This window comes from Haliotis rufescens, unplaced genomic scaffold (genome assembly GCF_023055435.1).
Source record: "Haliotis rufescens isolate VD_foot unplaced genomic scaffold, xgHalRufe1.0.p SCAF_9, whole genome shotgun sequence".
Classification (NCBI taxonomy): Eukaryota; Metazoa; Mollusca; class Gastropoda; order Lepetellida; family Haliotidae; genus Haliotis; species Haliotis rufescens.
The window spans coordinates 37,154,296-37,174,770 of NW_025964383.1; the positions used below are offsets into that span (position 1 = coordinate 37,154,296).

At 44.8% G+C, this 20,475-nt stretch overlaps 1 protein-coding gene across 1 annotated transcript in view; it reads right to left on the bottom strand.

Moving 5' to 3' along the window:
* The window catches only part of LOC124139582, a 49,369-nt gene extending 30,790 nt beyond the window's left edge, over window positions 1–18,579 (bottom strand). The window contains exons 1-10 of the mRNA XM_046506758.2: window positions 18,202–18,579; window positions 16,710–16,751; window positions 13,348–13,401; window positions 12,319–12,402; window positions 11,782–11,802; window positions 11,405–11,425; window positions 9,497–9,546; window positions 5,807–5,911; window positions 3,440–3,495; window positions 1,328–1,435 (exon numbers count right to left, since the gene is read on the bottom strand). Coding sequence (XP_046362714.2) covers window positions 1,328–1,435; window positions 3,440–3,495; window positions 5,807–5,911; window positions 9,497–9,546; window positions 11,405–11,425; window positions 11,782–11,802; window positions 12,319–12,402; window positions 13,348–13,401; window positions 16,710–16,751; window positions 18,202–18,435 — 775 coding nt within the window. The 5' untranslated portion in view covers window positions 18,436–18,579. The remainder of the gene's footprint in view (window positions 1–1,327; window positions 1,436–3,439; window positions 3,496–5,806; window positions 5,912–9,496; window positions 9,547–11,404; window positions 11,426–11,781; window positions 11,803–12,318; window positions 12,403–13,347; window positions 13,402–16,709; window positions 16,752–18,201) is intronic.
* Between the last annotated feature and the right edge of the window lie 1,896 nt (window positions 18,580–20,475).

A 20,475-nucleotide genomic window follows, 5' to 3' on the forward strand; every position in this document is an offset into this window, starting at 1 on the left:
TTTCTGGTGTCCCCGCGGCGTGATATTGCTGGAATATTGCTAAAAGCGGCGTAAAACCATACTCACTCACTCATTCACCTTACCCCCATGACCAATGGCCTTATCCCCATGACCAATGACCTTACCTCCATGACAAATGACCTTACAACTATGACCAATTGCAATGACCTTACTCCTTGACCAAAGACCTTACAACTATGACCAATGACCTTACCCCATGACCAATGACCTTACTAATTGACAATGACCTTACCCCATGACCTCACTCCTTGACCAATGACCTTACAACTAGGACCAATGACCTTACCCCATGACCAATGACTTACCCCCACCACAAATGATCTTACGCCCATGACCAATAACCTTACCCCCATGACCAATGACTTACCCCCACTACAAATGATCTTACGCCCATGACCAATAACCTTACCCCCATGACCAATGACTTTACCCCCATGACCAATGACCCTACCCGGTGACCAATGATCTTACCCCCATCACCAATGACCTTACCCCCATAACCAATAACCTTACCCCCATGACCAATGGCCTTACCCCCATCACCAGTACCCCCATGACCAATGACTTTACCCCCATGACCAATGACCTTACCCCATGACCAATGACCTTACCCCAATGACCAATAACCTTACCCCCATGACCAATGGCCTTACCCCCATGACCAATGACTTACCCCCACTACCAATGATCTTACCCCCATTACCAATGATCTTACACCCATGACCAATGGCCTTACCCCCATGACAAATGACCTTACCCCCACTACCAATAACCTTACCCCCATGACCAATAACCTTTCCCCCATGACCAAGGACCTTACCCCAACTACCAATGATTTTAACCCCATCACCAATAACCTTACCCCAATGACCAATGGCCTTACCCCCATGACCAATGACCTTACCCCCACTACCAATGACTTACCCCCATGACCAATGACCTTACCCCAATGACTTTAACCCCACCAATGACATTACCCCTATTACCAAAGACCTTACCCAATGACATATTACCCCCAATACAAATGACCTTACCCTAAGATGAATGACTTTTCTCTGTTATAATGACCCCAGTTCATCTGACTAATGAACAATGACTTTCCCATATTGCAAACAGACTCTCACAATAACCAATGTCCTTACCACCATAGCCAGTGACCCAACCTCCATGAACAATGACCTTACCCCCATGACCAATGACCTTACCCCATGACCAATGGCATTACCCTATGACCAAGGACCTTACCCCATGACCAAAGACCATAACCCCATGACCAATGACCTTACCCCGATGTCCTATGACTTACCATCGGAGCCTTCAGTGCGGACTTTCCTCAGCATCGACACCACCTCATCTGCGGCATGCCGCCATGTTGAAGCGCCATCACTTGTTGCAGCCTTGGCCTTCTCTTTTCCTGCCAACAGACAGCAGACATTCTACACAGGAACACGGGGGACACAGCCTACACAGGAACATGGGGGACACAGCCTACACAGGAACACAGCCAACACAGGAACATGGGGACACAGGAACATGGGGGACACAGTAAACACAGGAACATAGAGGAACACAGCCAACACAAGAACATGGGGGAACAGGAACATGGGGGACACAGGAACATGGGGGACACAGCATACGCAGGAACATGTGGGACACTGCCTACACAGGAACATGGGGGACATTGCTTACACAGGAACATGGGGGACACAGGAACATGGGATACACTGCCTACACAGGAACACAGCCAACACAGGAACATGGGGGACACAGCCTACACAGGAACATAGGGGACACAGCCAACACAGGAACATGGGGGACACAGCCTACACAGAAACATAGGGGACACAGCCAACACAGGAACATGGGGGACACAGCCTACACAGGAACATAGGGGACACAGCCTACACAGAAACAAGGAGGACACAGCCTACACAGGAACATAGGGGACACAGCCTACACAGAAACATGGGAACACAGTCTACACAGGGACACAGCCTTCAGGAACATTGAGGAACACAGAAAACACAGGAACATGGAGGAACAGGAACATGGGGACACAGCCTACACAGAAACATTGGGGACACAGCCAACACAGGAACATGGGGGACACAGCCTACACAGGAACATAGGGGACACAGGAACATTGGGGACACAGCCTACACATGAACATGGGGACACAGCCAACACAGGAACATGGGGGACACAGACAACACAGGAACATGGGGGACACAGCCAACACAGGAACATGGGGGACACAGCCAACACAGGAACATTGGGGACACAGCCTACACAGGAACATCGGGGACACAGCCTACACAGAAACAAGGAGGACACAGCCTACACAGGAACATAGGGGACACAGCCTACACAGGAACTTGGAGGACACAGCCTACACAGAAACAAGGAGGACACAGCCTACACAGGAACATAGGGGACACAGCCTACACAGAAACATAGGGGACACAGCCTACACAGGAACATAGGGGACACAGCCTACACAGAAACATAGGGGACACAGCCTACACAGGAACATAGGGGACACAGCCTACACAGGAACTTGGAGGACACAGCCTACACAGAAACAAGGAGGACACAGCCTACACAGGAACATAGGGGACACAGCCTACACAGAAACATAGGGGACACAGCCAACACAGGAACATAGGGGACACAGCCTACACAGAAACATAGGGGACACAGCCTACACAGGAACAAGGAGGACACAGCCTACACAGGAACATAGGGGACACAGCCATCACAGGAACATGGGGACACAGTCTACACAGGGACACAGCCTTCAGGTACATTGAGGAACACAGAAAACACAGGAACATGGAGGAACAGGAACATGGGGACACAGCATACGCAGGAACAGGGGGGACACAGCCTACACAGGAACACAGCCAACACAGGAACATGGAGGACACAGGAACATGGGAGACACTGCCTACACAGGTACATAGTGGACACAGCCTACACAGGAACATGGGGGACACAGCCTACACAGGAAAATTTGGGACACAGCCTACACAGGAACATAGGGGACACAGCCTACACAGAAACAAGGCGGACACAGCCTACACAGATACATAGTGGACACAGCCTACACAGGAACATGGGGGACACAGCCTACACAGGAACATAGGGGACACAGCCTACACAGGACTATTTGGGACACAGGAACATGGGGACACAGGAACATGGGGGACACAGGAACATGGGGGACACAGACAACACATGAACACGGGGGAGACAGACAACACAGGCACACAGGGAAACAGGAACATTGGGTGTTTTACTCCGATGGTAACTCAGTAGCAGATCATTTTTGTGGCCTAATTAAAACAAATATTAATTTCTGTTGCTGTTAATGTAGAACTATGTCAGACAACAGGGGACATGACCTCTGTTGGTTCACCTTTCTTCATGATGGCGAGGCCTCCCATGACATCTTTCTCCATCCTCCTCTTCTCTCTGCAACAGGGACCATCTCAAAAACATACTTTCATGCATTTCACCTAGGGCTTCAACAGGTCCAAAATTTTACTTGTGTACCTTGGGGTGAAAAAACTATAACACTGTGATGCGGTAATTATCTTTATCTACAATTTAAACAGTAAATCAACATGTCTGGTAATTTTATCTCAAATTTCTACTGACCAAGTATTGTATCATCCGAAAGGTGTAAAAATATTTCTGCACATAATATTTGAATTTTTTTTTTTATAAAATACTGAATCCGCTACAGGGTGGTGCGCATTAACCTTGGGTGTGCACTATACTCACGAAAATATGGTAAGAGTTCAGTGTGTAGGCTGATGCAGCTTGAGTTGTCAATAACTCAAGTTTTGCTGAAACAGACCTGGCCGCAAGTACTGGTTAGGGCCCTGAATTCAGGGTAAATTATGCGCCTCATAAACTACCAAAAGTGTTTGTGTGGTACCATCAACACTAAGCACTAAGCTAGAAGAGCAGGATACCATCAACACTAAGCACTAAGCTAGAATAGCAGGATACCATCAACATCAAGCACTAAGCTAGGATAGCAGGATACCATCAACACTAAGCACTAAGCTAGAATAGCAGGATACCATCAACACTAAGCACTAAGCTAGAATAGCAGGATACCATCAACATCAAGCATTAAGCTAGAATAACAGGATACCATCAACACCAAGCACTAAGCTAGAATAACAGGACACCGTCAACACTAAGCACTAAGCTTTCATAGCAGGACACCGTCAACACTAAGCACTAAGCTAGAATAGCAGGATACCATCAACACCAAGCACTAAGCTAGAATTGTAGAATACCGTCAACACCAAGCCCTAAGCTAGAATAGCAGGATACCATCAACATCAAGCACTAAGCTAGAATAGCAGGATACCATCAACACCAAGCACTAGTGAGTGAGTATGATTTTACGCCGCTTTTAGCAATATTCCAGCAATATCACGGCGGGGGACACCAGAAATGGGCTTCACACGTTGTACCCATGTCGGGATTCGAACCCGGGTCTTCGGCATGACGAGCGAACGCTTTAACCACTAGGCTACCCGACCGCCCCACACCAAGCACTAAGCTAGAATAGCAGGATACCATCAACACCAAGCACTAAGCTAGAGTGGCAGGACACCATCAACATCAAGCACTAAGCTAGAATAGCAGGATACCATCAACATCAAGCACTACGCTAGAATAGCAGGACACCGTCAACATCAAGCACTAAGCTAGAATAGCAGGATACCATCAACATAAAGCACTTAGCTAGGATAGCAGGATACCATCAACACCAAGCACTAAGCTAGAATAGCAGGATACCATCAACACCAAGCACTAAGCTAGAATAGCAGGATACCATCAACACCAAGCACAACGCTAGAATAGCAGGATACCATCAACATCAAGCACTAAGCTAGAATAGCAGGATACCATCAACATCAAGCACTAAGCTAGAATAGCAGGATACCATCAACATCAAGCACTACGCTAGAATAGCAGGATACCATCAACATCAAGCACTAAGCTAGAATAGCAGGACACCGTCAACACCAAGCACTAAGCTAGAATAGCAGGATACCATCAACACTAAGCGCTAAGCTAGAATAGCAGGATACCATCAACATCAAGCACTAAGCTTTCATAGCAGGATACCATCAACATCAAGCAGGAAGCTAGAATAGCAGGATACCATCAACATAAAGCACTAAGCTTTCATAGCAGGATACCATCAACATCAAGCAGGAAGCTAGAATAGCAGGATACCATCAACATCAAGCAGGAAGCTAGAATAGCAGGATACCATCAACACCAAGCACTAAGCTAGAATAGCAGGATACCATCAACATCAAGCAGGAAGCTAGAATAGCAGGATACCATCAACATCAAGCACTAAGCTAGAATAGCAGGACACCGTCAACATCAAGCAGGAAGCTAGAATAGCAGGATACCATCAACATCAAGCAGGAAGCTAGAATAGCAGGATACCATCCACACCAAGCACTAAGCTAGAATAGCAGGACACCGTCAACATCAAGCACTAAGCTAGAATAGCAGGATACCATCAACACCAAGCACTAAGCTAGAATAGCAGGATTCCATCAAGCACTAAGCTAGAAAGGTTATGAAATAATTCCTGTGTGAGTGAGGATAACCCTGCCTTCACCATTCCTCACAATTTGTCCATGTTCAGGGGAGCTTAATTTCACAGAATGATATTCCAGTGTGTTCTTGTGAGTGTGACACACTCCTGTCATGGGTGTTGTCTGTTTGTACTGGTACTCACTGAAGCAGGTGATCCACATTCAGACCTTTGGCATTGGCTAGCTTGATGTTGTTTTGCAACCGTTTGAACTTCTCAAAGTTGACAAGGGCTGACGTGTAGCCCTGCCTATAAAATAAGAACAGAAACCTGGCATAAATGAAAGTAAGGCTGAAAAAATGGAAACATTTCCAAGGACATTGTGCTTCATTATTTCCAGTAATCAGTCTTTTTTATTGCCAATCTAAATAATATTGTCTAATTCCTGACGTCAGATGAAGCAGACTCCGTTATCAATGCTTGACAACTGACGTTGTATCAATGAGCAGACGTCAGTGTGTGCCCTGTTGTGTTTGTTGGTGTTCTTGTTGGGATAAAAATAGAAGTAATTACAAGAGTTATACCTCCCTCCTCCCTTTTGTTAAAAACAGGCCAGAGAAACATCAGGAGGGGGGGATGTTGCCAAAGATACTAAAATATGTGGAGTTATTAATGTTGACGAATCAAGAAATCATGAACTGTCAAACATTTCATATTATTTCAAAGAGATTTCTGCGCATTGACAACTTAGCAACTTAACATACAGTGTTTTTATGAAACCATAGTAAATTCTGTAAAATCATTATTTCTCTCAAACATTTGCGTGTAAATGAAGACGTGTGTGAATATTATTCCATATTTAGCAAGGTGCATGAGTGACAGTCCTTTCTGACACAAGCATGGTGTACTGGTCACCTGTCTGACACAAGCATGGTGTACTGGTCACCTGTCTGACACAAGCATGGTGTACTGGTCATCTGTCTGACACAAGCATGGTGTACTGGTCACCTGTCTGACACAAGCATGGTGTACTGGTCACCTGTCTGACACAAGCATGGTGTACTGGTCACCTGTCTGACACAAGCATGGTGTACTGGGCACCTGTCTGACACAAGCATGGTGTACTGGGCACCTGTCTGAAACAAGCATGGTGTACTGGTCATCTGTCCTGTCTGACACAAGCATGGTGTACTGGTCACCTGTCTGACACAAGCATGGTGTACTGGTCACCTGTCTGACACAAGCATGGTGTACTGGTCACCTGTCTGACACAAGCATGGTGTACTGGGCACCTGTCTGACACAAGCATGGTGTACTGGGCACCTGTCTGACACAAGCATGGTGTACTGGTCACCTGTCTGACACAAGCATGGTGTACTGGGCACCTGTCTGACACAAGCATGGTGTACTGGGCACCTGTCTGACACAAGCAAGGTGTACTGGTCACCTGTCTGACACAAGCAAGGTGTACTGGTCACCTGTCTGACACAAGCAAGGTGTACTGGGCACCTGTCTGACACAAGCATGGTGTACTGGTCACCTGTCTGATAAAAGCATGGTGTACTGGTCACCTGTCTTACACAAGCATGGTGTACTGGGCACCTGTCTGACACATGCAAGGTGTACTGGTCACCTGTCTGACACAAGCATGGTGTACTGGTCACCTGTCTGACACAAGCATGGCGTACTGGGCACCTGTCCTGTCTGACACAAGCATGGTGTACTGGTCACCTGTCCTGTCTAACACAAGCATGGTGTACTGGTCACCTGTCCTGTCTAACACAAGTATGGTGTACTGGTCACCTGTCCTGTCTGACACAAGCATGGTGTACTAGGCACCTGTCCTGTCTGACACAAGCATTGTGTACTGGTTACCTGTCCTGTCTTACACAAGCATGGTGTACTGGTCACCTGTCCTGTCTGACACAAGTATGGTCACTGGGCACCTGTCCTGTCTGACACAAGTATGGTCACTGGGCACCTGTCCTGTCTGACACAAGTATGGTGTACTAGCCACCTGTCCTGTCTGACACAAGCATGGTGTACTGGTCACCTGTCCTGTCTAACACAAGCATTGTGTACTGGTTACCTGTCCTGTCTTACACAAGCATGGTGTACTGGTCACCTGTCCTGTCTGACACAAGCATGGTGTACTGGCCACCTGTCCTGTCTAACACAAGCATGGTGTACTGGTCACCTGTCCTGTCTGACACAAGCATGGTGTACTGGGCACCTGTCCTGTCTGACACAAGCATGGTGTACTGGTCACCTGTCTGACACAAGCATGGTGTACTGGTCACCTGTCCTGTCTGACACAAGCATGGTGTACTGGGCACCTGTCCTGTCTAACACAAGCAAGGCGTACTGGTCACCTGTCCTATCTGACACAAGCAAGGCGTACTGGTCACCTGTCCTATCTGACACAAGCAAGGCGTACTGGTCACCTGCCCTGTCTGACACAAGCATGGTGTACAGGTCACCTGTCCTGTCTAACACATGCAAGGCGTACTGGTCACCTGTCCTGTCTGACACAAGCATGGTGTACTGGGTACCTGTCCTGTCTGACACAAGCATGGTGTACTGGTTACCTGTCCTGTCTAACACAAGCAAGGCGTACTTGGCACCTGTCCTGCCTGACACAAGCATAGTGTACTGGTCACCTGTCCTATCTGACACAAGCATGGTGTACTGGGCACCTGTCTGACACAAGTATGGTGCACTGGGCACCTGTCCTGTCTGACACAAGCAAGGCATACTGGTCACCTGTCCTGTCTGACACAAGCATGGTGTACTGGTCACCTGTCCTATCTGACACAAGCAAGGTGTACTGGGCACCTGTCCAGTCTGACACAAGCATGGTGTACTGGTCACCTGTCCTGTCTAACACAAGCATGGTGTACTAGGCACCTGTCCTATCTGACACAAGCATGGCGTACTGGTCACCTGTCCTGTCTAACACAAGCATGGTGTACTGGGCACCTGTCCTATCTGACACATGCAAGGTGTACTGGTCACCTGTCCTGTCTGACACAAGCATGGTGTACTGGTCACCTGTCCTATCTGACACAAGCATGGTGTACTGGGCACCTGTCTGACACAAGTATGGTGCACTGGGCACCTGTCCTGTCTGACACAAGCAAGGCATACTGGTCACCTGTCCTGTCTGACACAAGCATGGTGTACTGGTCACCTGTCCTATCTGACACAAGCATGGTGTACTGGGCACCTGTCTGACACAAGTATGGTGTACTGGTCACCTGTCTAACACAAGTATGGTGTACTGGTCACCTGTCCTGACTGACACAAGCATGGTGTACTGGGCACCTGTCTGACACAAGTATGGTGTACTGGGCACCTGTCCTGTCTGACACAAGCAAGGTGTACTGGTCACCTGTCCTGTCTGACACAAGCATGGTGTACTGGTCACCTGTCCTATCTGACACAAGCAAGGTGTACTGCTCACCTGTCCTGTCTGACACAAGTATGGTGTACTGCTCACCTGTCCTGTCTGACACAAGCAAGGTGTACTGGTCACCTGTCCTGTCTGACACATGCAAGGTGTACTGGTCACCTGTCCTGTCTGACACAAGCATGGTGTACTGGTCACCTGTCCTGTCTGACACAAGCATGGTGTACTGGGCACCTGTCTGACACAAGCAAGGTGTACTGGTCACCTGTCCTATCTGACACAAGCATGGTGTTCTGGTCACCTGTCCTGTCTGACACAAGCATGGTGTACTGGTCACCTGTCCTGTCTGACACAAGCATGGTGTACTGGGCACCTGTCCTGTCTGACACAAGCATGGTGTACTGGTCACCTGTCCTGTCTGACACAAGTATGGTCACTGGGCACCTCGTGTGCCCCTGGGGTGGGGAAGACTGTAAAGTACTCACTCAGCTTCCTTCTCCACCGCCTTGTGTGTTGTGGGGCCGTACAAGTCATCCTTAGAACAGACAGTGAATGAAACTGAATGACACTAAGCACTACACTTATATAATTAGTTTATCTGATGAGCTGACGTGTAACTTTTGAGCAGTGAGTGAGTCTATTTTACACTGCTTTTGCACAATATTCCAGCTATATAATAAATAATAATAAATGGGTAATTGTAATGGCCATCCGTTGAAGCATGCTCACAAACTAAATTGAGTACTAGGTCAATGGATCAGTGTGCACTCAATTTTCTTTCTCAGCTCCCTAGGGAGTAGACAACCCAAGCTGTCTGTGAGGTGCTAGATAGGTTAACAGTCATATAACATCTCATCCTATTGGGTACCCATTCACTGCTGAGTGAACATAGGCATATTTCGAACAAAGTCACTTGCCACATGTGCTACAAATTTCTACTAGTCCTTATGATACCTTTAACATTGGGCAGTTTGGCAAGGACTACAGGACTAGTGCCAATTTCTACTGCTGTGCAGCATTGTGCACAGGACCACATGCCATACCACCAATGGGGACACAAGGAAACATTCAAATGGACACATTTGGAGAATCAAACCTGGGCTTAACAAGCGAACGACTTAACCACAAGACTACCTCATTCCCTCCTTAAAGTTTGAAACTCAGCATATATATCCAAGCTGCAGTCTGTGTATCTGTGATACTTGCTCAACCGGCTGTTATGCCTCAAGTCTTGTATTGTTGTTTTATACGCACTTAACCCTGAAAGGTTTGGTTTGTTGTTTAACGCCGCTCTCAGCAATATTCCAGCTATATGACGGCGGTCGGTAAATAATCGAGTATGGACCAGACGATCCAGTGATTGACATCATGAGCATCGATCCACGCAATTGGGATCGACATCATGCATCAACCAAGTCAGCGAGCCTGACCACCCGATCCCGTTAGTTGCCTCTTACGACAAGCACAGTAAATACACATTCTAAATCAACAAGAACAATTTCCTGTAAGATATTGACACAGACATGCTCAAGGATACAATGACATGTAAAAAAGGGTTTGATTTCGGAATTTATGTTACACTGGAGTCCTGGTGGGGAGATAGGGGGGAGAAAGGAATGGCTTTTCTATGCATATTTTTTTCAGCTACATCTACAAAAACACATATATACATATATATATACCGTATTCGACGTAATAAGCGCCCAGGGCACTCTCAAAATTAGAAATAGGGGGCTCGTATTAGAATATTATTTTGGTGAAAAAAACAGAGTTGAAAGATAAGTTTCGTGGTTTATGCTGACAGCCTGAAGTGTTTATGTACGACATATATTTTTCCAGAATTTAATTGCCCATAATTAAGGGTGCATATAACACATGAGTGTGTATTATACGCGAATAAATAAGTCTTGTGTACATTGATCACTCGGAAGGGGTGCTTATTGGGATTGTTCACTAGCCAATATCTTAGCAAATATCGCCGTGGGCGCTTATAAGAGCGGGGGCGCTTATTACGTCGAATACGGTATATATATTTTTAAATAAACTATGAGCCTAAACATTTTGTTTTACAAGCATTTTGCTACAATTGTTTTGTATTTTCGGTGACGATGTATTTTTGTTTTGATAAAATCCAAGACCCCTCCAAGAATATCCAATGGTCAGACCTAGCATATCTATATAAACATAAATTTTAAAATTTAGAATTTCCACTTGAGAAAGTTTATTGACATGTGCTTTGTCCGAATATCGTCCTCTGTGCAGGTCTAGTGACATCCTTGTTCATGTCAGGAGGATGACCTATTTACTTATCTGCCTGGAATTTCATCTGGTCATTGCCTGTTATGTTCAGAGTGACACAATCGACAATACAATCTATGTATAAAAAGACTTACCATGTGATCCATGGTGAACCACTGAAAAAGAAAACAACAGTCAAAACAGCAGTCAAAACAGCAGTCAAAACAACAGTCAAAAAAGTTGGGTCTTATATGTAGTGTATCAATTGAATATAAAAATTTACAGAAAGTTAACATTTGTCACCTCTTATTTCATGATTAATAGCTGTAACCATGGTAACTCTGGTCATATTCATGCAGAAACATGTAGAAACACTGCCTGCGATATGCATATAACATGCAGGATTTTATTAATTAAAATGTGCTTCAAATAAAACTCACAAAACATTTAAGGAAAATACATGACGTAAAATAAGTTGTAGGAAATTACTTTTAGTGATATGACCGTATGACATTGTGTTGTGTTTACTTACGTCAGACAGCTGGAAGAGAATCTGGAAACAAAATACTTTACTGTAATGAACAAAAACATATTACTCGACAGAATATACACAATGATGGCATCAAGAATTGTTTCCTAGGACTCCATGCCCCTCCCTATTTTAGCCATGCCCCTCCCCTGTTAACCATGCCTCTTCCCGTTAGACATGCGCCACCCATTAGCCATGCCCCTCCCCTTTTAACCACGGCCCCTCCCCGTTAGCCATGCGCCACCCATTAGCCATGCCCCTCCCCTTTTAACCATGCCTCTCCCCGTTAGCCATGCGCCACCCATTAGCCATGCCCCTCCCCTTTTAACTATGCCTCTACCCATTAGCCATGCCCCTCCTCTGTTAACCATGCCTCTCCCCGTTAGCCATGCGCCACCCATTAGCCATGCCCCTCCCCTTTTAACTATGCCTCTCCCCATTAGCCATGTGCCACCCATTAGCCATGACCCCCCCCTTGTTAACCATGCCTCTCCCCGTTAGCCATGCGCCACCCATTAGCCATGCCCCTCCCCAACTCACATCCTCCCTCTCCTTGCTTGAATCATGTATGTGAGACGACATGTCACGGTAGTTGTTGATGAAATGTTTCAGCGTTGCCTTCATCTGTCAACAAAAGACAAAATTATGGATGATATGATCTCATAAATAGTATTTACCTAACCACTAACCTTAAAATTGTCTTTTTTACCATACTTGTAGCAGCAGGGAGTTCTTTGGATCATAATCCTCTGAAGGTTGGAGTAAGAACAACCGGTGCCCCTATTGTTCAAGTGTCACTGTGACCTTAATTTAATTGGACAAATCCATAATTCAGGATATCTAGGCCACAATAACCTACTTTCAGATGACCATGGCCTATTGGTCAGGTCAGATGATGTTGCTTGCGAGATGATCATGACCTACTTTTTAGGTCACCATAACCTACCTGTCAGGTCATCATGACCTATGTTTTAGTTCACCATAACCTGTCAGATCATCATGACCTATTTCTTAGGTCACCATAACCTACCTGTCAGGTCATCATGACCTACTTTTTAAGGTCACCATAACCTACCTGTCAGGTCATCATGACCTACTTTTTAGGTCACCATAACCTACCTGTCAGATCATCATGACCTATTTCTTAGGTCACCATAACCTATCCCTGTCAGGTCATCATGACCTACTTTTTAAGTATGGTCTACTCTAATACACATTTCTGGCTAAGTATTATCATGATAGCAACCAATTTGGTAGGAGGACCTTAGAGCTAACCCTGTATATCTGCAAAAAGAGAGAGAAAAAAAAGAAAAAAGGTTTAAGTAATGACAAGTCAAAGACATAATCCCTTAAAGCCTCCCATGTTGGCCTTAATCGTTTTCATTACTAAAAATAGTCAATAGCATTTGCAGTATGGAAACAAAATACTCCTCAAGGTCCACTTTATCAAAAAGGCATCAAATTTTCATTTCCATCTCATGTCTATCCACAATGGGTCTCAAACTCATATAAACAATGTGGTCAGTACGAGCAATTAAAAGAAAATTCACCCGGAAACAAGGCACCCACCTGACCACTTGCCATGCTGTCAGCATGTTTGGCCAGATCCCCCAGCATGTCATCCTGGAAACAAGCAAGGTGAAGGCCACATTACATGATGAGACATACAAGATGGGTGTGTGAGACATACAAGATGGGTGTGTGAGACATACAAGATGGGTGTGTGAGACATACAAGATGGATGTGTGAGACATACAAGATGGATGTGTGAGACATACAAGATGGGTGTGTGAGACATACAAGATGGATGTGTGAGACATACAAGATGGATGTGTGAGACATACAAGATGGATGTGTGAGACATACAAGATGGGTGTGTGAGACATACAAGATGGATGTGTGAGACTTACAAGATGGGTCTGAGAGACATACAAGATGGATGTGTGAGACATACAAGATGGGTGTGTGAGACATACAGGATGGGTGTGTGAGACATACAAGATGGATGTGTGAGACATACAAGATGGGTGTGTGAGACATACAAGATGGATGTGTGAGACTTACAAGATGGGTCTGAGAGACATACAAGATGGATGTGTGAGACATACAAGATGGGTGTGTGAGACATACAGGATGGGTGTGTGAGACATACAAGATGGATGTGTGAGACATACAAGATGGGTGTGTGAGACATACAAGATGGGTGTGTGAGACATACAAGATGGGTGTGTGAGACATACAAGATGGGTGTGTGAGACATACAAGATGGGTGTGTGAGACATACAAGATGGATGTGTGAGACATACAAGATGGGTGTGTGAGACATACAAGATGGATGTGTGAGACTTACAAGATGGGTCTGAGAGACATACAAGATGGATGTGTGAGACATACAAGATGGGTGTGTGAGACATACAGGATGGGTGTGTGAGACATACAAGATGGGTGTGTGAGACATACAAGATGGGTGTGTGAGACATACAAGATGGGTGTGTGAGACATACAAGATGGGTGTGTGAGACATACAAGATGGATGTGTGAGACATACAAGATGGGTGTGTGAGACATACAAGATGGGTGTGTGAGACATACAAGATGGGTGTGTGAGACATACAAGATGGATGTGTGAGACATACAAGATGGGTGTGTGAGACATACAAGATGGATGTGTGAGACATTCAAGATGGGTGTGTGAGACATACAAGATGGGTGTGTGAGACATACAGGATGGGTGTGTGAGACATACAAGATGGATGTGTGAGACATACAAGATGGGTGTGTGAGACATACAAGATGGGTGTGTGAGACATACAAGATGGGTGTGTGAGACATACATGATGGGTGTGTGAGACATACAAGATGGACGTGTGAGACATACAAGATGGATGTGTGAGACATACAAGATGGGTGTGTGAGACATACAAGATGGATGTGTGAGACATACAAGATGGGTGTGTGAGACATACAAGATGGATGTGTGAGACATACAAGATGGATGTGTGAGACATACAAGATGGATGTGTGAGACATACAAGATGGGTGTGTGAGACATACAAGATGGATGTGTGAGACTTACAAGATGGGTCTGAGAGACATACAAGATGGATGTGTGAGACATACAAGATGGGTGTGTGAGACATACAGGATGGGTGTGTGAGACATACAAGATGGATGTGTGAGACATACAAGATGGGTGTGTGAGACATACAAGATGGATGTGTGAGACTTACAAGATGGGTCTGAGAGACATACAAGATGGATGTGTGAGACATACAAGATGGGTGTGTGAGACATACAGGATGGGTGTGTGAGACATACAAGATGGATGTGTGAGACATACAAGATGGGTGTGTGAGACATACAAGATGGGTGTGTGAGACATACAAGATGGGTGTGTGAGACATACAAGATGGGTGTGTGAGACATACAAGATGGGTGTGTGAGACATACAAGATGGGTGTGTGAGACATACAAGATGGATGTGTGAGACATACAAGATGGGTGTGTGAGACATACAAGATGGATGTGTGAGACTTACAAGATGGGTCTGAGAGACATACAAGATGGATGTGTGAGACATACAAGATGGGTGTGTGAGACATACAGGATGGGTGTGTGAGACATACAAGATGGGTGTGTGAGACATACAAGATGGGTGTGTGAGACATACAAGATGGGTGTGTGAGACATACAAGATGGGTGTGTGAGACATACAAGATGGATGTGTGAGACATACAAGATGGGTGTGTGAGACATACAAGATGGGTGTGTGAGACATACAAGATGGGTGTGTGAGACATACAAGATGGGTGTGTGAGACATACAAGATGGATGTGTGAGACATACAAGATGGGTGTGTGAGACATACAAGATGGCTGTGTGAGACATACAGGATGGGTGTGTGAGACATACAAGATGGATGTGTGAGACATACAAGATGGGTGTGTGAGACATACAAGATGGGTGTGTGAGACATACAAGATGGGTGTGTGAGACATACATGATGGGTGTGTGAGACATACAAGATGGACGTGTGAGACATACAAGATGGATGTGTGAGACATACAAGATGGGTGTGTGAGACATACAAGATGGGTGTGTGAGACATACAAGATGGGTGTGAGAGACATACAAGATGGGTGTGAGAAATATCTCCAGTGGCTCCTTAAGCAGGGGGGTCTTGGCGCCAAGGAAAATGTCCTCATATATGTAGAAAGTAAGGGACCAGAAAATTATTATACCGTGCATGTGTGTAGGGGTCAGTGGAATCAAAGGAGGGTCAGAAAATAATACACATATTTCGGGATGGTCATGTTAACTTGGACACTTTATAACAAAATTTAAAGCGCTTTCGTATTTTTTCTTTTCGGTGCGGGTCATAAAAATTATATACCGGGACATAGGGGAAGGTCATCCAAAAATATGACAAGCATTAGGGGAGGGTGATTATTTTCAGTACATGAGTGCATCAAAAAACCCTGGAATAAATAAATGGACGGTCCCTTAAATAATCATATTTACAACAAATTAAGACAGTGTCACCATTGCAAGAAAGATAGAAATCTCAAATATCATTCAACAAGTTCTCTTTGTTAGTGTGTGAGGGGGCACGGGTGGCCCAGTCGTCTAAAGCGCTGCGATTCGCTGTGCAGAGTTGCGTCCCTTGGGCACATCAGAAACCTATGATTATGAGTTCGAATCCCAGTTCGCCCCGATTATGTTTCTAGGTTTGTCAGCACCATACCCATGCTTGTGGGTTTCACCAAAGTGGTAAACGTCCGAGACCTGCATCACTTCGGGCTTTCCTCCAACATCAACCTGACAGTGACATGCCATGATATAACTGGAATAATGTTAAAAGCGGCATTAAACCCAACTCACTCACTCACTCACTCACTCTTAGTGTGTGAGTTCTTCCAATCCTTACTCACATCATGGTCGCCAGGGTTCACTGCATCGAATGTGGTCAGCGTCTGCAACATATGGACACAATAATTAGACTGTGTTTGATTTGTAACCAGAACTTTATTGAGGACGAATGTCATTTTGTGCTTATATGCAATGCTTATAGTGATTTAAGAGCTGAAGACATTCCTCCTAAATATTTTACAACCCCTTCTAAAAATAAATTTAATGCTCTTATGTCATCCACTAACTTTAAAATCATATGAAATCTAGCAGTCTACGTTTACAAAGCTTTTCGACTTCGTTCATTGCATACAGTCTAAATATTTATTTGTATACATATGCATGTGTATGTGTATGAATGTGTGTGGATATGGATATTGTAATGATAAGTGTTAATGTCAACAGAAGTCCATTAATCTATATTAAGTACCCAGGCAGTATCTAGCAGCTAAGCCAACGAGAGCGCTCTCCCTTGAGTTGTAACAAGATGGCCACCATGCTGACCACATGGTCTGAATAAAACGGCTTCTTAACACGAAGTACCTTTCTTCAGTTATTGTAACAAACCACTACAGATATATATGTAAAATAGTGGTAATTCTTTTTCTCCCTCTCTCTGTAAATAGTTCTGTGTAATAGGCCTACGGCCTAACACTTTTTGTGAATAAACAATATATATATAATTACAAGAGACCATAGCAAAGGTCACCAAACCAAATGCACCAAAACAAGAAACATGAGTCAATCTAAGCTGAACTACTTCACCATGTTCACAGTGTTTGTTGTTTAAAGCAAGAATTGGATATTAGTCAGTTACCCTCAATTATACAGAGATTATGTAAATGCCCTTTTCAGTTTATTCGATGTCAATTGACAAGTTCTTCCAAATATATGATTTACAACAAAATTGTTAATATTTATACATTACAATATTTTCTTAGGATTCTATCCCTTCTGTATACCCAAAAATATTTTCTTCACACAATTTGGCCAAGAAACCGGAAGGTATATCTGTGTTTTTCAGTGGCAGAAACTAACAGTTTTAGTCCACTAGTCCTTATAATGATATAGCAAAGTCCTTATAAATGGCAAATTTCTACCGGTCCTTATGATACCTTACTATGGGGCAGTTTGGCAAGGACTACAGGACTAGTGCCAATTTCTAATGCTGGTATTATTGTTCACCATAGAACATGCATAACTTGTCAAAGGGAAATTGATGAAGAATTTCACTTTATACTTCAGTTTGTTTTTTTGTTGTTTAACGCCGCACACAGTAATATTCCAGCTATGTGACGGCTGTCCGTAAATAATCGTGCCTGGACCAGACAACCCAGTGACTGACATCGTGATCATCTATCTACGCAATTTTGATACGACTTTGAATGAAAATAATACAAACCACTCCGAGACCATAAATGTAAACAACAATTAGATCTAGTCCTATTTGCCAAATTATATCGCGCAACGACCAATACTGATCCCATAACACGTTTGGGGCGTGGCATTTCTCACCGTCTGAAGCCGAGTGTTGATGTCGCCCAGCTGTTCCTTGAGGGCTTTGGCGCGTTGTTTCGAGTTGTCGTAGACGGGGCCCACTAGCAAGTTGGTATCAATAACCAAAGCCTGTTCCTCAAACGCCGACAGATCTGTCTTCTCGACAATGGTTTCCACAATCTTCGGTGGCGGGGCCATCACAATCGGACCCTTCTGAATCGGGGGTAGCCCCTTCCTCTTAGCGCCTGACATGACGCGTGGTTTTACTTCTGTCTTTTACCTCTGTGCAATGGTGAGAGAAGAAACGCGATATCTTCTAGCGACACAGATGGAATTGTTGTTCAGATAACATTAACTCCAGCTGTCAATGGTACCGACATCGCAGCTACAATGGGACGTCACGTGATAGGAAAGTTTATGACGTCATAGCTTGCCGCCCGCTAAAAAGTTTATCCGGGGGCATTTTTAAATGCACCACGGCAAACCCATATGGCAGTTATGGGAACAAGACAATCCGTTCCCACGGAGATCCGTACCCAAACCCTTTTTGCGAAATCGTACCCAGTGTTGGATTACCCATACCCACTCGTACCCAATCAATTGGATAACTCGCACCCAGAAAAGCGAAATCGTAAAGCTATATGGCAGTGTAGTTTGTTAAACAATGATTGTGACTGTTTTTATTGTTTCTGTTGAGATTCAGTAGAAGTCCAGTGCATTGATTGTAAAATGATTAGTTGTCAGGAATGTTGTACTATCTAATGGAAAAAGTGGTGAGGGGGTTACTATATTCAGATGCAAGTTTGATTGTTCTGGAAGGTGTGGGGCACAATTATATATAGGACTAAGGCGTGACTAAATCATCTAACGTTTCATCTGAAATTACATCAAGACCAGCTACTGTGTGACGATCAATGATCACCCCGGATTCCCGGCCTAGGCCTGTGAAGCTTGATCACAGTTGCGGATAGGTGAATATTATTATCATTTAACTTTTTGCTATTACCACTGTCATCATATTTTGAATTTGATACTGCCATTGAAGATTGTACTACCACTCTATTGGCGACTAACGGGATCGGGTGGTCAGACTCGCTGACTTGGTTGATGCATGACATCGTATCCCAATTGCGTGGATCGATGCTCATGGCATCAATCACTGGATTGTCTGGTCCAGACTCGTTTATTTACAGACCGCCGTCATATAGCTGGAATATTGTTGAGTGCGGCGTTAAACAAGAACCAAAAAAACAAAACAACAAAACACTCTATTGTGTACTGCCATTGTTATTGCTGTGCAGTAATTTGTATTTGGTTTGTAAACCTAGGTAATTTTGTGAGTTGTTGATTGCATACCATTTGTTGGTTGTATATTTCACGCTAAGTTCTTTTACGTACAGACTTCTGGGTTAACATATTTCAATTTGAGAACGGACACGTAACAGTACCAAATGAACATATACTCTTACAAAAACGCAATGCGGAAATTTTTGGCCATAAAAACAAAATTAGAGGACTAAGAGGTGCAAAACGAAGAGGGTTTAATGTGTTATAGTGTCAGTGACACATTTCCCAGATCAACATGATCACAACAAGGACATGCAAACCATTAGTAGGGAAACACGTACGATTCAGAAAAACGCACCCAGTGCATTAACAAAAGGATCATGGAGCTGCACGTACTGCATGTGCAGCAGCACAATGAACGGTATTATAGTGCAGGGTTTTTGATTGCCTGGCATCTGCGTCAATCGAACAGTTCAAAAACATGCCAAGATTAACAGAAGTGCAAAGAAACAACGTCATAGGACGCTTGTCCGCAGGGGAATCCCGATCAGCTGTAGCCAGGGTTTTCAATGTAGCGCCCAGCACCATCACACGGCTATGGGATCGGTTTCAACCGCATGGGTCAAAACGTGATCGGCCAAGGTCGGGACGACCAAGAGTAACCACCCCCGCCCAAGATCGCTACATCCGACTGCGCCATCTACGTGAAAGGAGGACCACAGTCTACTCAGCCTCATATCCGGACTGCGCAGAATCTCCGACCAGACCGTACGAAACTGTTTAAGAGTAGCAAGTCTACGAGCAGGACGTCCTGTTCGACGCGTCATATTGAGTCGACAACATCGTCAACAACGACTGCATTGGTGTCGTCAACGCAGCGTATGGCCTCAACTGCGACTGAGAGATGTCTGATTCAGCGACGAATCAAGTTTTTCTCCGTCGAGGGGATGGAAGAGCACGGGTCTACAGACGTCGGAGAGAACGTTACGCCGGAAACTGCGTACA